At 56.5% G+C, this 14,334-nt stretch overlaps 1 protein-coding gene across 1 annotated transcript; it reads left to right on the plus strand.

The window, feature by feature from the left end:
* The first annotated feature begins 200 nt into the window (after positions 1-200).
* NMT1 (N-myristoyltransferase 1) lies at positions 201-14,168 on the plus strand. The gene is made up of 13 exons (XM_009287862.1): positions 201-264; positions 366-696; positions 3,324-3,435; positions 4,731-4,875; positions 7,223-7,341; positions 7,888-7,979; positions 8,638-8,754; positions 9,246-9,416; positions 9,797-9,905; positions 11,003-11,173; positions 11,464-11,631; positions 12,082-12,219; positions 13,829-14,168. Exons 4-13 carry the CDS (start codon positions 4,815-4,817, stop codon positions 13,847-13,849), a joined length of 1,167 nt encoding a protein of 388 aa, XP_009286137.1. The 5' UTR covers positions 201-264; positions 366-696; positions 3,324-3,435; positions 4,731-4,814; the 3' UTR covers positions 13,850-14,168.
* The last annotated feature ends 166 nt before the right edge of the window (positions 14,169-14,334 follow it).

Below are 14,334 nucleotides of genomic sequence, written 5' to 3' on the forward strand. Positions count from 1 at the left end.
TCACAGCTTCATGGGTTGCATCGGCTGCGGTAGCTGGGCTTTTGGACGGTGGTGGCTTGTCCCAGGGCACCGGTGAGGTGTTGCCGTTAATTTGGGGAGCATCCGAGGGGCTGCAGCTGCACTGGAGCATAAAGAAGAAGAAATTTGCTTTACTAAATGGACTTTAAAATAGAAAATGCCTATAATTGTTGCTTCCCTAGGTGTAGTGAGTTGGACCTTCGGGTTTTCAAGCATTTTCCTACATGCTGGCGACTCCTCTGCCAGGTTGGTTTTCATCTCCCAGCTGGAGCAGGGCCCCTCCCCGCGCCACGGCTCCTGGAAATGCAAAACCTCATCCCACCTTATGCAACCCTGATCTCTTCCAGGTCACGATGGCTTTGCTCATAAATCAGGGAGGATTTTTCTCAGCGCTTTTACCTGCGAGTCCGGCGTGGGGGTGAAGCAATACTGGTTGGGCTGAACTCATTAGCAGCAAGCTGGGAGTTGGCAGCTCTGATTTATGAAGCAAAGCGACACCGACTGAATACGCAGGGACTGGGAGGATTTTGTTTGTCGCATCTGACACCTGCAGCATCCCGACATGGAGGTGACCTGGGAAAACATGTCCGTCTCCTTTGGAAGGGGTGGCTTCCAGCGTTTGCCCTCAGACACCGTCTCAACCTCCCCTTGTGCCATCAGTTTGTGGTGTTAAAATTGGTAAGAAGTCAGTTGAATGTGTTTATTGCAGCGCCAGGGTGGATGCTTTGGCTCGTCCCAGGGCCTGGATGCGGCTGGCTGGCTGGTTGGGGATCTGCCAGGTCTTGCCTGTGCTCCTCTGCAAGGAGTGAGAAAAAAAAAAAAAAACCATCACGCATTTGTCACCAAAATCAATAGCGGTGTCAGCACCGCTTTCCCATAATTACTTTTGCTGTCATGTCAGATCTCGTGTCTCACTGGGTGGAGGTAAAGCCCTTTCCCGGTGGTGGGAGGAAGGGTGAGATGTGTCCCCCCAGGGACGGTTCAGCAGCGCTGCAGGGTGCTGATCCCCACGGAGCTGCGGCTTCGCGGCTGCTCCTTTTTCTGCTCCACTTCTGGAGAAGAGGGGGGGGCTTCTCATCGAGCCCCCTTTTGTGGAGCAGCTCGCCCTGCGCAACTGCGTGTTCCCCATGCCGGTGAGCAAACGCTTGCTGTCTCCCGGTGTTTCACATGGGTCTCTGCTAATAGACGGGAATCTTTTTCCCCAGCAAATGCCATCTGCAGAGTCTCCGCTGCTGTTCAGGTTTTGTCCAGAGGAAAGCCTTCCCCAGCTCAGCTGCTCCGTGTCCTGCAAACGAGATGTGTCTGCTCCGCAGGGCGACGGCTGCCCGTCACGTCGGGTTTCTGTGCTTGCGAGCGTCAGCAGCCTCACCGTCCGCAGGCATCTCCACACCCAGCCCTCCCAGCTTCATCCCTCAAAAAAACATTTCTCTATCCACTTTTCCCCTGGTTTCAAAACTCACTTGCTGCTCAGCCCAGGGGGTTTTTTAAACCTTATTCCCTTCCCGGCTCTCTCCTTTTCCTGGCCTTGCTGAAATAAATAGTTGGATGCTGCTCCAACATATTTTCCAGCGTGTTTCTTCTTTCCTTTCCCTGCTCCACCCTCTTCACCGCTATCTTGTGTTTGGTAAAGACATTAACCTGGCCTGGGAGCAAGCGGTACTCGGGGGGTTTCCAGGCTGCTCGGTGCCTTCGGTTCACTGTCTGCCTCTGGGCAGATCAGAGCTGTGCAGTTGTCCCTGCCGTGGAAGCGGCAGTCGTTTTGGGAGTGCGAGGAAGGAGACACCTCTATATCATAGAGTAAAAAATATACTGGCTTGGATCCCCAAGCTGAGATTTGGAGAAAGAAGAGGATGAGGTCCCCGGGCACAGGAGGGTAGGGACATGTCCCACAGCATCTGGGCTGGCAGAGGGTCCCTGGGGCAGGTGGGGCAGACCCAGTCCCACAGAGCTCGTACCGGTTTCCAGCCAGACCCGCTCTGGTGCGGGTGATGGTGCCTGCAGGTGGTGGGCTTTGCGGCTGTAGGTGCTGTGGATGTGCTGCTTGATGCAAAGAGCAGCTCCCACCCACGATTCTCCATGGCTTTCCTCGCTCTGGCCTCTCCTCATCGAGCCAGACGTGGGTTATTGTCCTCAGTGAAAACAGAAGAGGAAGGATGCTGCGGTTTTACTTGGCAGCACTGACAGGGACAGGACAGAGCTGAGCGATGCTGCTGGCGTGCACGCGATCCCCCCAGCTTGCTTTGCAGAAGACCCCTTGTGCGTGTCGGTAGCTGGCAAAGCACCCCTGGCCTGGTGTCCCCCTCTCATCCCTCCGCTCGGTCCCACTCCAGCCATCTCTGGGGTTGAATTTCCACCTGACCCGTGACCCTATCGGAGACTGTAACCTTGTTTTGGGGACCGATGGCAGGGAGGCTCCCGGCTTCAGGTGCCCCAGCTCTGCAGCAGTAACATCGCCTGTCCCACGTTGGGATACCTCACGCAGGGGTGAGATCACATACGCCGTGCTGGGAACAGGCACCTCTCCCGTGTTTTGGCATCAGGTCGCTGCCAGACTTGCCCATCAGCAAGGCCGGGCTCGGTGCGGTGTTTCATGCCTGCGGCTGCTTTGGGGTGATCATCATCTGGATGTCTGGGGCTGCCCTGCATCCCTGGAAGGAGGAGCGATGCCCTGGCGCAGGCACTTCCCACCCTGCGCTCCCAAAGAGATTTGCTGCTTGGTCTCGATTTTCCAGCTCTAGCATAACAGTATAATAATTTTCCAATATAACAGCCACCCGTCTCCCTAGATCATCACCTCTGCAGGTGGAGTGACATTTGGTGCAGTGTCCTTGGCCACCAGCCCCTTTGTGGTGCCTGGACCTGCTGCTGTGCCTTATCCCTAGGGCTGGACCAGCGTTTGCTGCTCCCATGTCCATCCTTGGGCTCAGAGAGGAGGGAAAAGCCTAAGCTGGGCATCCCCACCAGTCCACGGGGTGGATTTGGGCACGTGCGGCCGAGCGGGGTGATGTGATGGCAAAGACGCGGTCACCTGCGGTACGGGGCCCGCTCCCCGCAGCTGAGCAAACCTGCAAGATGAGAGATGTTGGCGCTGGTCCCCTTTTGGGAGCTCACACGGAGTTTGCTGCTGGGAGGGACGCTGGGGAGAGGGCACATGGCTGCACCCTCCGTGCACTGGGTATTCCCCCTCCTGGAGACTTGGACTCAGAGCAGGGAGCTTGTATTTTCTTTAGAGAGCTTCAGAAACCCTATAAATGTTCTCCAAAAGAAAACCCCAAGGCTCCAATGGTGTTTCTTTTGTTCCCTAGCGGCTTGAGTCCAGCAAATGACAGCGGAGCCAAAAAGAAGAAAAAGAAACCCAAACGGAAGAAAGAGAAAGGAGGAGATCAGCCCGACCAGGCTCAGGACCAGCCAGTGAAGGTGACCGACCCCTTCCCGGAGTCGTGGCCCCGCACAACAGCCAGCCCCGTCCTGAACCTCTCCGATGTAGCTTAGGGCAAGGGAAGAGTCTCCCGGTCCTGGTTTTAGGCACTTGGCTGCTCAAAAAACTTAAGGTTTAGAGTAATTTCCCAGCCTGGCTCCGTGTGTGGGAATTCCTGTTGCTGCGGAAGGTGTTTGCGGAGCACTCCAGAGTAAACGCGGTCCTTGGCTGGATATCCCAGCCGGTTCCGGCGCTGCGGTGAAAGGGTCAGACTGGCACCTCCAAGTTATTCTTCCCAGACACCAGCTGCCTCCTCGCAGGCAGGGAACCACCACGCTGCCACCTGTCAGCTTCCTCCTGCCCGCAGCCAGCACAACGAACGCGTTCCCCTACTTCTTGGGCGACATCTGATGTTGTTGATTTTTGCTTGATTAACATAAGAACAGCAGCCGGGTCAGAGCAGGGTCTGTCTTACCCCTCTTGGCTTTGCCCGATCCTGACTAGCAGCTGGTGCTTCGTGAAGGAGCATGGGGCACGCAAGGTTTGTCCCTCCCAGCGCTGGCAGTCACCCGTCTTGTCCCCTCTGGTCCTGTGGCAGGGGACACACACACAGATCTGCACATCAACAGAGGCTGTTTTCTGTCCGATGCCCAGTTCCCATCCAAATATTTCTAATATTTTGTCCTTCTGACTCTGCAGAGCATTAAATTGGGGCTTTCAGTGTTTCAAACTAACTTCAGCAGGAATCAGGGAGGAGCTGGGGCTGTGAATTCAGTGCAGAGCTGCCCACCCTGCCAAGGTCTGCCTGGGGAAGAGGAGGAAGAGGAAAGCGTCCTTCATCTTGACTCAGCTTCTCTGCCTTGTCCTGGCAGCTTAGATGGAGGAGGCTGAAGCTGTGAGAGAGAAAAACCACCGCAGAAAGCCCAAACACTGGGTGTGGGTTGACCCAGGGTGTCTCCGCATGGGTGTTAGCCAAGGTGAGGCAGGGAGGTTTGCTCTTGGGGCTCACAGCACCCTCCTTAGCTGAAGCTTAAAGCATTTTAAGGCACTTCATCTATCCCCTTCGACCCAGGAGTGCCTAGAAACCAGGTCTAGATGTGTGGCAGGTGCCTGCTAAAAGGGTTCATCCATCCTGTAGAGGGTTACCAGAGGATCTAGGCTGGGAAGCGAGTCTTCTCCCTGCTCTCCCCTTCCTGGCAGGGTCAGCTCCAGGTTCCCCTAATGAGGAGCTGAAATACAGACCTGGTGGCTCAGCTTACTCATGTTGTCTTTCACCCTCCTTTTCTGCCCTCAGGTGAACTCTTTACCTGCTGAGAGGATCCAGGAGATTCAAAAAGCCATCGAGCTCTTCTCTGTAGGTCAGGGCCCTGCCAAAACCATGGAGGAAGCCAGCAAGAGGAGCTACCAGTTCTGGGACACGCAGCCGGTGCCCAAGCTAGGTACGTACAGCCCCTCACTGTTTCGTGCTCCTTGGGAGAAGTCTTGTGGTCCCCAGGCTGCTCAAAGAAGCCCAAAGAAGCTGGTCTCTGGCCAGCAAGCAGGTCCCTGGATGGCCTCTCACTGCTGTCCTATCTGGGCTTCAAAGGCATCAATGACCCTTCACTGTTCGGCATCATGGACTGAGCGGCCAGTCCTGCCGCTGGAGAGCTGTGCAGGCTGCTGGGGGGGTTGAGAGGGACAGGGAGCCATTTCAGACATCCAATTTGATGCCTTCTGCATTTGGGCATCCCTTAATCTCAGTCTTTAGCCCTTGATTTGGGCCTCCCCAGCCCTCGGTGCCCCAGTTTCATACGGGGTGTTGCCAGCCTTCCTCTTGCCAAGTCCTAGGGCACTTGGAGCTAACCAGCTCTCCCCTTTCTGGGGGTTGAAGCTTCCCAGCAAGGGGTCCTTGGTGGGGAGGGTAACTCGGGGTGAGACGGGGCCAGCCAGTGACGGGAGCCGCTCAGGGAAGCAGGTCGATGTGCTGAGCTGCCACATCGTTGGTTTGCTGGGCTCACATCAGCCTCTGGCACGGGCAGGCGCTGGGGCTGAGCCAGGAGAGCTGGGAGAGGGGAGGCACAAACCTCGCGAGCATCTGCACCCCCGAGGTGCCATGCCCGTCTAAAGGTGGGGAATCCTACCTCTTCATCCCCTCTTCCCCCTGCCAACAGCCCAGCTGTGCTTCCTGGCTCTAGTCCTTTCTCCAGCCCTTTCTCCAGTTTGCTTTTGACGCTGTCAGCCTGCATCAAAAGTGATCTGCTGTCGGTAACGAGGCGTTTCTCAGCATGGCAGGAGCACTTGGCAGCTGAGCAGATCTGAAAGGAAGAGGGGTGCGCTGCCGCAGAGCTGCATGGCTGGAAGGTGCTTGTTCCTGAGCTAATTGGAGCAAACCTGCAGCGCTCCCGGGGTGCCCGGGATTGCTTCGCTTAGTCTGTCTGCTTCTGCATCCCCCAGCAAAATCCATGCAGAGCTCAGGAGAACGAGAGAATGAGTCCAAGCCTATAGTTTCTAGATGTACCCGAAGCTTGTCATGGCTTCAAATTGGCTGCTCTTCGGTAATTTCCTTCATGAGGTTGTGTCCGACCCCTCTTGCTGCAAACACTGTGTTTGATTCCCTTTTAGCATTGTCAGCACCAGTCTGAGGCTTTCTTTGATCTCAAAGACTGTTTGCTGGAAGCGATGGTCTCAGCTTTGTGCTGGGAAAATCACAGTGAGATACCCCGGGCATGGGTCTACGTGAGACAGCAAAGCCTGATCTTTTGTTTGCCCTTTTCCCCAGAGGATCCTGGCCGTGGCAAACATCATTTCTGCTTGGGTAAACCCTGGAGGGTGGAAGGTACCTTCTGGGGAAGAAGAGGCACAAAACAACCCGCTCCTCTGCACACCAAATTGCTGGCTGTGCTCTGGCTGCCAGCCCCTCGCTGGGTCCTGCCATCTCTCATGGTCCTTGCTCAAGAGGACTCTCTGGCACACGGCGTTACATACACGAGGCTATTTAGGGTCGGGTAACAAAAGTGCTGTGGGATTTTTGGGGCCGGATTTCAGAGCGGTTCAGCACCTGCTCAAAACGGAGAGGACGGCCAGGGGTGAGCCTTTCTGGAAGCTGCCCTGGGTGGGTGTGATGGGGGCAGTTCTTGCTCTGGGCTTTCTTCACCTCCCCATTGCCTGGAAACCTTTTCAATCCCTTTTTAAGGGAATTCCTAATTAGCGCAACTTGCTTCTCTTGGCAGCACTCAAGTGATGCCGCTGTGTTGACATCCCCGAGAAAGCCGGTGCTTGAACCAACATCTCTTGGCTGAATCGGGGGCTTTAGGAGTCAGTGTTTTTTCAACAAAAGTTGTCTTGTTTGCTGCAGCTCTTCTTTAAGCGCAGTGGGAAGGAAACCCTGACGCTTGCCAAATGGCAGGGGCCAGAGCTGGCAGGGAGAGAGCCACCATCCGATGGAGCGGCTCATGGGAAAGTGCTGGCCGAGGCTGGGATTGTGGGGATGGGGAAGGATAAGGCATCGCATGTGGACCTGGAGGATGTAGCTGTGGCCCTGAAGCTCTGATCAGTTTGGTCACCTCCTCTTTGCTGTCCAGTCGGCTCCACCATTGCCCTGGAAGGAGTTTTGATTCTCTGCCTCTGTGTCACAACGAACACGTGGCACGTCCCAAACCAGGTGGGTGAAATGGCGATCCCTGGTTGCCTGCACCAGGGACCTGGGGTGGGAGACATGAGGCACTTTGGTTGCCAGATTGAGGTGTCGTGGAGACTTGGTCTCAAACAGTAGAGAACATCTTCATGGCTCCCTGCTCTCTCTTACAGGAGAAGTGGTGAACACCCACGGTCCCGTGGAGCCAGACAAAGATAATATCCGTCAGGAGCCATACACCTTGCCCCAGGGCTTCACCTGGGACGCCCTGGACCTTGGGGACAGAGGTGTGGTGAGTACAGGCAGCTCGGCATGTGTGTGTTGGGAGGGCGTCTACGTTGCGCGGTAGGCAGTTCCATGCTTGGACTGCCGAAGATGGTTTTGGGGATGGGAACACGTCCTTCACCACGCTGGGCAACTCTCCAGCTCAGTGATCACACCATCTCCTTGGAGTTAGATGGGTCTGACTTCTCCCACTGTGCAGTTACCTCTCACCCATCCCATGTTGGCCAAGTTGGCTTTGTTTCTTCATGGGGATGTAAGGATGCCTGAAGCCAGGAGTTTTCCCTTAGGAAGACCCTCCAGACTGTGGCCCACCTCCCTGGGAGATGACCTGAGGGTAGCAGGACTTATCAGTGTGTCCTGCTGCTTACCTTGCTCTGCAGCGGCACCAGTTCAGGAGCCCGGAGCAGGGGGACGTGCTGGTAGCAGGGACACGGCTGCACGCGGCGCCCATTGCCGTGGCCACATGAAAAGTGTTCAGGGTCCCGTGTCAGGGCAGCCGGGGCGTGTGGTGGCTGAATAACTTTCTTATCCTGCTTGGTCTGTCCTGCCTTAGCTGAAAGAGCTGTACACGCTTCTGAACGAGAACTACGTGGAGGACGACGACAACATGTTCCGGTTCGATTACTCTCCCGAGTTCCTGCTGTGGTGAGTGGCACCACAGCCATGGAGCAGAGGGTGTTGGATGCTGGCAAGCCTGATCCCGGTGACAGCACTGCAGCTGCCTTTCCTTATCCCCTCTCACTTCTTTCCGAAATCTCCCTTCCCCATCTGACACTGTGTGCGTGTGCGGTGTCCCAGGCACACTGCGAGAGGGGTCTCTCGCCCAGCCCTGCCTGCCTCTGGCTTCTTTGAGATATGGGAGCCTAAAATCGGATTTTTTTCCTTTTTGGTTTGATCCCTCAAGTGTTTGTAAAAATCCTGGTAGCTGAGGAACTTCTCAGTGCCCTGGAGCTGCAGGATGAAGGTGGCTGCCTAGTAATGTTGCCAGCAATAACACTTGGAGACCTGTTGCAGCAGAGCTGCTGTTTCCTCAGGGCGTTCATGAATCGAGGAACATGGATTTCCTCCTGTGTCGCTAGTGAGAACTGGCCTTGGCCAGAGAGTGCAGGAGTTGCCCTGGATCCCAGCAGTCCTGCCTTGTCACACCACTGTCACCCTCTCATCCTCCTGCCTGCAAACCCACAGCTGTGTTGGGCAGCCTGGAGCAGGACACAGGGCATCCCAGGACAGGGTGGGGAGGCAGGAGCAGGTACACTGGGGACCTTTGATGGGACGTGACTTCTGAAGTGTGTCTCTTCTCCAGGGCGCTGCGTCCTCCAGGCTGGTTGCCCCAGTGGCACTGTGGAGTCCGAGTTGTCTCCAGCAAGAAGCTGGTTGGATTTATCAGCGCAATTCCAGCCACTATCCACATCTATGACACGTGAGTGCTGCTCGGCTGCATTCCTCATCCTGCCCCTTGATGGCATGTGGGGCTTCCTGGGAGCGCTGAGGAGGTCTGGCTACGTTGTCCTCCCCAACCAACCGCGCAAGACCTACGCCATTCAGCCATGGAGATGCTTTGCTGCTTGGAGGAGAGGGTGGGGGATATTTAAGGTGGGCAGTGAAGTTCTGTGCAAGGGCATCTTGTAGTTAGCAGCCATGAAGGCTGTTTTCCCCAACAAGTGAGGTCAGCTTAGAGCTCTGGCTTACAGAAATCCTCCAGGGCTGGATGGAGACCATTTTCGCTGGGAAAACCTTGGGTAACAGCTTAAGGGAGAGTTCTCCAAACCCAGCCCTTGCCCCTTGGCCTTCCCTGAGGCTTTGACTCTTCTTTCTCTTGAAGGGGCTGGACGTAAATTGCCCAGGGCGTTGGACTGATCCTCCCAGGTCAGGACAGTCGGGTCTCATGCTCTGCATTGTTTCTTTCCCAAGAGAGAAGAAGATGGTAGAGATAAACTTCCTGTGTGTCCACAAAAAGTTGCGCTCGAAACGGGTGGCTCCAGTTCTGATCCGTGAGATCACGCGGCGGGTTCATCTGGAGGGGATCTTTCAGGCTGTTTACACTGCGGGAGTGGTGCTGCCAAAGCCTGTGGGGACTTGCAGGTGAGTGTCTGTGGCTCTCCAAAGAGATCTCTGTCTGCAGACCTTCCCTTACCAAGATCCCCTCTGTGGCATGTAGCGTGTGTGGGATTCCCCAGGACAGGAGAGATGAATTCCAGCCCAGGTTTCTCCTCCCCACACCGTCCTTCCATGATTAAGTCCAGTAGCTCTGCTTAAGCTGCTCATGTATCACAAGACGGGAGACTTTCTGCAGCACAGGCACTTCAGGCCGCCCTTGTTTTTCTCTGCGGGAGCTGCTGGCCCCTTTGCGAGCCAGCATGATGTTCTCGCTTGCCCTCTCATGGCAGCTACGAGAACCTCGTGCCTGTGCTGCCGTCCCGCTGCCCAAGAACAAGTCTCCCACTGCGAGTGTGTTTCTGCAGGTACTGGCACCGGTCCCTGAATCCTCGGAAACTCATCGAGGTCAAGTTTTCCCACCTGAGCAGGAACATGACTATGCAACGTACCATGAAGCTTTACCGGTTGCCCGAGGTGGGTGCCAGCCGGGGCTGTGAGCCGCGGAGGCAGAGCTCACGAATTGCTCCTCGCTGAGCAAGGGGTGAGGCTGGGAACTGGAGACACAAATGTCTTGGCCGAGGTCGAGTCCTCTGCCTGGAGAACCGGGGTTTGTTTCATGTAGTAAATGACTCTGTCAAGCCACTGCACTTTATTTAATCTTTATTTATTTTTTGCCTGGGTACCTGCATTTTAAGGGCAAATTCTTGCAGCTAGAGGACCCTGTGAGCTTTTGTTTCATGGTGAGTCATATCCTGTCCTCCTGGTAAAACGAGAACGCAGATATGACAGCCTTCATCTGTCCAAACACAGCCTCGGAGTGACCTTGAATTGGGTTAGTCCCTCATTCTTCAGTCAAACTGATCGGTTCTGTCACTGCAGTTGTCCTGCTGGGGAAGTTCCCCAGCTGGATATGGGAGAAAAGACAAACAAAGCATTAAAATTGCCACCACCTTCCCCGACCTTGTTGGCTTCCTTCTGTCGGTCAGAGCTGCTCGTTTCGGTTGGAGAGAGCTGTTTTAGTGCTGGGCAGCACATGGCTCCTGTCTCCTGCCTCCCGCCGCAGCAAAGGCACCAGCTGCTGTTTTGTAGCTACTGATTCTTGTGCAGAAACCCAGACCCAGAAGCAGTCCGTGCTGCTTGATCTGGGCTTTGCTGAGTGATCCCAACCCTAGATTAGAAATCGAGTCCAACTGGAAGTAACGTCAGGTGGTTCCTTGCGGTGCCTGGGGCAGGTCTCTCAGCCTGCCTCTGCTGCGAGTGGGAGCAGAGACCTGGAGGGAAGCAGAGATCTTGTGTCGTTAGGGGGTAGGAGGCCACTTCCAGTGGGACTTGACCTGACACGTGGGGCTTTGGGACCCACCGTGCTTCTCTGTGGTCTTTGCCATCGGTGTCACACCAATCGCAGCCGTCCTTATGCCGGGCAAGCAGGGCTGGAGGGGAGAGTGCTGGGTTGTGGGACTGAAAATGGGCTGATCTAAGCAGAGAGCGCCTCCGTGCCGCTTGTCGGAGAGCCCTTGAGTGATAAAAGCCACTGTGCAAGCAGCGCAAACGATTTGTCCTGCTTTCTGTAGACTCCCAAGACTCCTGGCTTGCGGCCAATGGAGCACAGAGATATCTCCGCAGTGCACAAGCTCTTGACGGAGTACCTGAAGCAATTCCACCTGACACCCATCATGAGCCGAGAGGAGGTGGAGCACTGGTTCTTACCTCAGGAGAACATCATCGACACCTTTGTGGTAGAGGTGAGGGGGCAGGAGCAAGGCAGGGGGGTGTTTTCCTGGGCTTCTGCCTCCACTGGAAGAGTGTGTGGCGAGCTGTGGGAGCGATCGGGGAGATTGCTGCCCCGGGCAGTGAGATGCTCTTCCAGGCTGGGAGGTTTGAGCTGCTGGAGGATGGTGCCTCTCCATCCTGGGCTGCCCCGAGTCTCCTCGCAGGGAGCCCACACATCACTCAGACTGGCAAAGCCCCTCTAAGGCTCCGGACGGGCTTTATCCTGGCTCTGATGTGTTGTGGTGTTACTTCTGGCTTCCAGAGCGCCCCAGGGGAGGTGACAGACTTCCTGAGCTTCTACACGCTGCCCTCCACCATCATGAACCACCCGACTCACAAGAGCCTGAAAGCTGCTTACTCCTTCTACAACGTTCACACCAAGACACCTCTCATCGACCTCATGAGTGATGCTCTCATACTCGCTAAGTCGGTGAGTGATGGCGGGGCCGGGGCAGCACCACTGGGCACGCCGGGCAGCTCACCGGGCAGCTCACCGGGCAGCTCACCGCTCGCCTGGCCGCCCTTGGGTTTATGGGGAGCGCTGGCCATGGGGCAGGGCTTGTACCCAGAGCCCTGGGTACAAGGATTCTAAAGGATCTGCTGCCCAGGAGAGGGACACAGGGTAGCCTGAACCTTCCAGCTGGCAGTGAGCTGAGCTCAGGGTGTCTACTCATTTCTTACAGCAAACGATATTGCCCTATGTCTGTAGCACTTGAATTGAGGGTGGGTACGCCGATGCGAAGTTCTTCCCTGGTGGCCTCGGCCCCTTCTTCTGGGGCTGCAAAGCTGGGCAGGAGAGGGGGCAGGCAGCTCGCAGATAGGAGGAACTCCCCAGCACGTGAGCAGAAGGAGCTGATGGCTTCGTGTCTTGCCCGTGCAGAAAGGATTCGACGTCTTCAATGCACTGGATCTCATGGAAAACAAAACCTTCCTGGAGAAGCTGAAGTTTGGGATTGGGGACGGGAACCTGCAGTATTACCTGTACAATTGGAAGTGTCCCAGCATGGCACCAGAGAAGGTCAGTGCCTTGGGGTGGTGGGGTCCTCCAGCCCGACCGGTGCGCGGGAAGGGGTCTCGTCCCCGCAGCCCCCAGGGAGATGAGTTTGCCGTCACGCACACCTCGGCATTCCCAGGCCAGCCGCTGTCTGGTGCAGTGTTACCCGCAGTAACGGGTGAATCCAGTGACGGCTCCTCTGTGCTCTCGCCGCTGTGCCTGCACAGAGGGTGTCCCTGGGGAAAAGCGCTCGCCACTTGTCTCCCCAGGCTCATTTTACTCTTGGACTAGTGCAGGTTCAGAGTCCTTAACCTCACGCACATCCGCAGGGATGACCTCTTCCCTCTGTGGAAGGAGGCCAGGTACAGAAAGGAGACGGGCAGAGGGCTGCAGGGTGACAGATGTGACACCGGTGGTTGCGACAGTCACCTGGGAGGTTGTTGCTGTGCCCTGTGAGCCCGCACAGGACCCGGGCGTCACCGCGCAGCCCTGTAGCCTGTGTGTCAGTCTGTCGTGGTGGGGCGAGACGAACAAGAGCCCCTCTAGAGAGAACAGATGAGCTTGAGAGCCGTTGGGTCGTTGTTGAGCAGGACCTCGTGACAAGGGGGAGCTCTGCCAGCGCAGTTGCTCGTAGCATGTGCAGAGGGGCTGAGCCACAGGATCTCTGGGGTGTCACCTTGTCCCCATGGCCAGCAGCTCGCTCCCCACCCAGCGGCTCCGAGCGCTTGCAGCTGCGCCTGTAGACACCCTGTCTGCCTGCCCTGGGCCACTTTTAGGGAGCACCTGGTTGCTACCGTGTCTCTACCCTGAAGATGTGGTTCAGCATCTGCCCGGTCCACAGCCGCCTGGGAGAATCGGATGGTGCTGGAGAACCAGAAGCCGCCCGGCTGTGCAGTGCTGCAGCCTGCCTGCGCTATGTCGCAACAGCTAATTAATGCCTTAACGGCAGTAACGGGACTTTGGTTCCTTTCATAGAGCGTGTGAAGCGAGGTCTGTGGATACAAGCTCATGCGTCTTAAAGCAGCCTTGCTCTGCCACTGAGCCTTTCAAAAAGCTCCAGGAGGTTGCCGAGAGGTTTAAGCAATCCCTTTTCTCGCTGGGAGAGCTGGTGGGTTGGAGATCCTGGTGCTGGGAGCTGCTCTCCGGCTGTATCCTGCGGTGGGGCTGCCCATGGCTCCAGCGGGTTGGAGCCCGGGACCGGCCACCAGCGTGTCCTGTCACACAGCGGCTGGAGAGCACCCAGCAGTGCTGGCTGCCTGCAGAGGGGCCTGTCCCGGTATGAGGCTCTCGGGAAGCAGCTTCTCTGAAATCTGTTGTTATTAGCGTAGAAACAACCTTGGCTTGTAAATCAAGGCTGTCTTGCAGACTGCCCGGGCTTGTCACACCCCAAGCATTGGTCACCTCCCCAGATCGGAGCTGGGCAGGGTCCATGCGCCTGTTCGGCCGTGAGCGCAGGGCTCTTGCTGCTCTCAAATATTCCGAAGTTGGTGGGGGAACCCGCACAGACAGCGCTGAGCCCTCCCAGCCAGCGCGGTGAGGGCTTGCGAGCTGCATCTGCCCAGAGCCGGGTCTGGGGCAGAGGACACTGGTGCTCGGGCACATCTTGACCTGCCATCTCCGTTGGCTCCCCCAGGTTGGACTCGTGTTGCAGTAAGCAAGCCCTTGCCAGGAGAGCGCGGCGCTGCCGAGGAGCCGGGCCTGGCGGAGGTGCTGCCCTCATCCTTTCTGCCAAAGCCGGACCCGTGCCGGGAGAGGTGGAACTGAACCAGCTGCGCAGCCGCCCACCGCCTGGATTCACCGACCGTGTCCCGAAGCGCTGGCCACCGCTCCCCCGCTGGTGTCAGTGGTCTCCTTTGTTTTGATTTAATTGCATCCTCGTAAAGACGTGATCAAGGGAATGTAACTGCTGAAACTAGCTAATGATTGGCATATAATGGAGTTAACGGGTGAATAATAAAAGTATATATTATATATATTTTAAATCTTTCCTGTTCCAAACTGACATGAGTTGCATTCGTCTGCTGAAGGCCGCCTCCGGGTCGCTGGACCATGACTTTTCTCGACGGGGCCAACCGAGGCAGATGCTTGCTGCGCCGAACGGCTCGGCGCCGGCGTGGTGGAGGGGCAGGATGCGGGGGC

Source organism: Aptenodytes forsteri, unplaced genomic scaffold, assembly GCF_000699145.1.
Source record: "Aptenodytes forsteri isolate BGI_AS27 unplaced genomic scaffold, ASM69914v1 Scaffold249, whole genome shotgun sequence".
NCBI lineage: Eukaryota > Metazoa > Chordata > Aves > Sphenisciformes > Spheniscidae > Aptenodytes > Aptenodytes forsteri.

Coding starts and splice junctions, on each gene's coding strand:
- NMT1 (XM_009287862.1), top strand. CDS start 4,815: ATGGAGGAAGCCAGCAAGAGGAGCTACCAGTTCTGGGACACGCAGCCG. Junction 7,342..7,887: donor ACCTTGGGGACAGAGGTGTG/GTGAGTACAGGC, acceptor GTCCTGCCTTAG/CTGAAAGAGCTGTACACGCT. Junction 7,980..8,637: donor TCTCCCGAGTTCCTGCTGTG/GTGAGTGGCACC, acceptor TCTCTTCTCCAG/GGCGCTGCGTCCTCCAGGCT.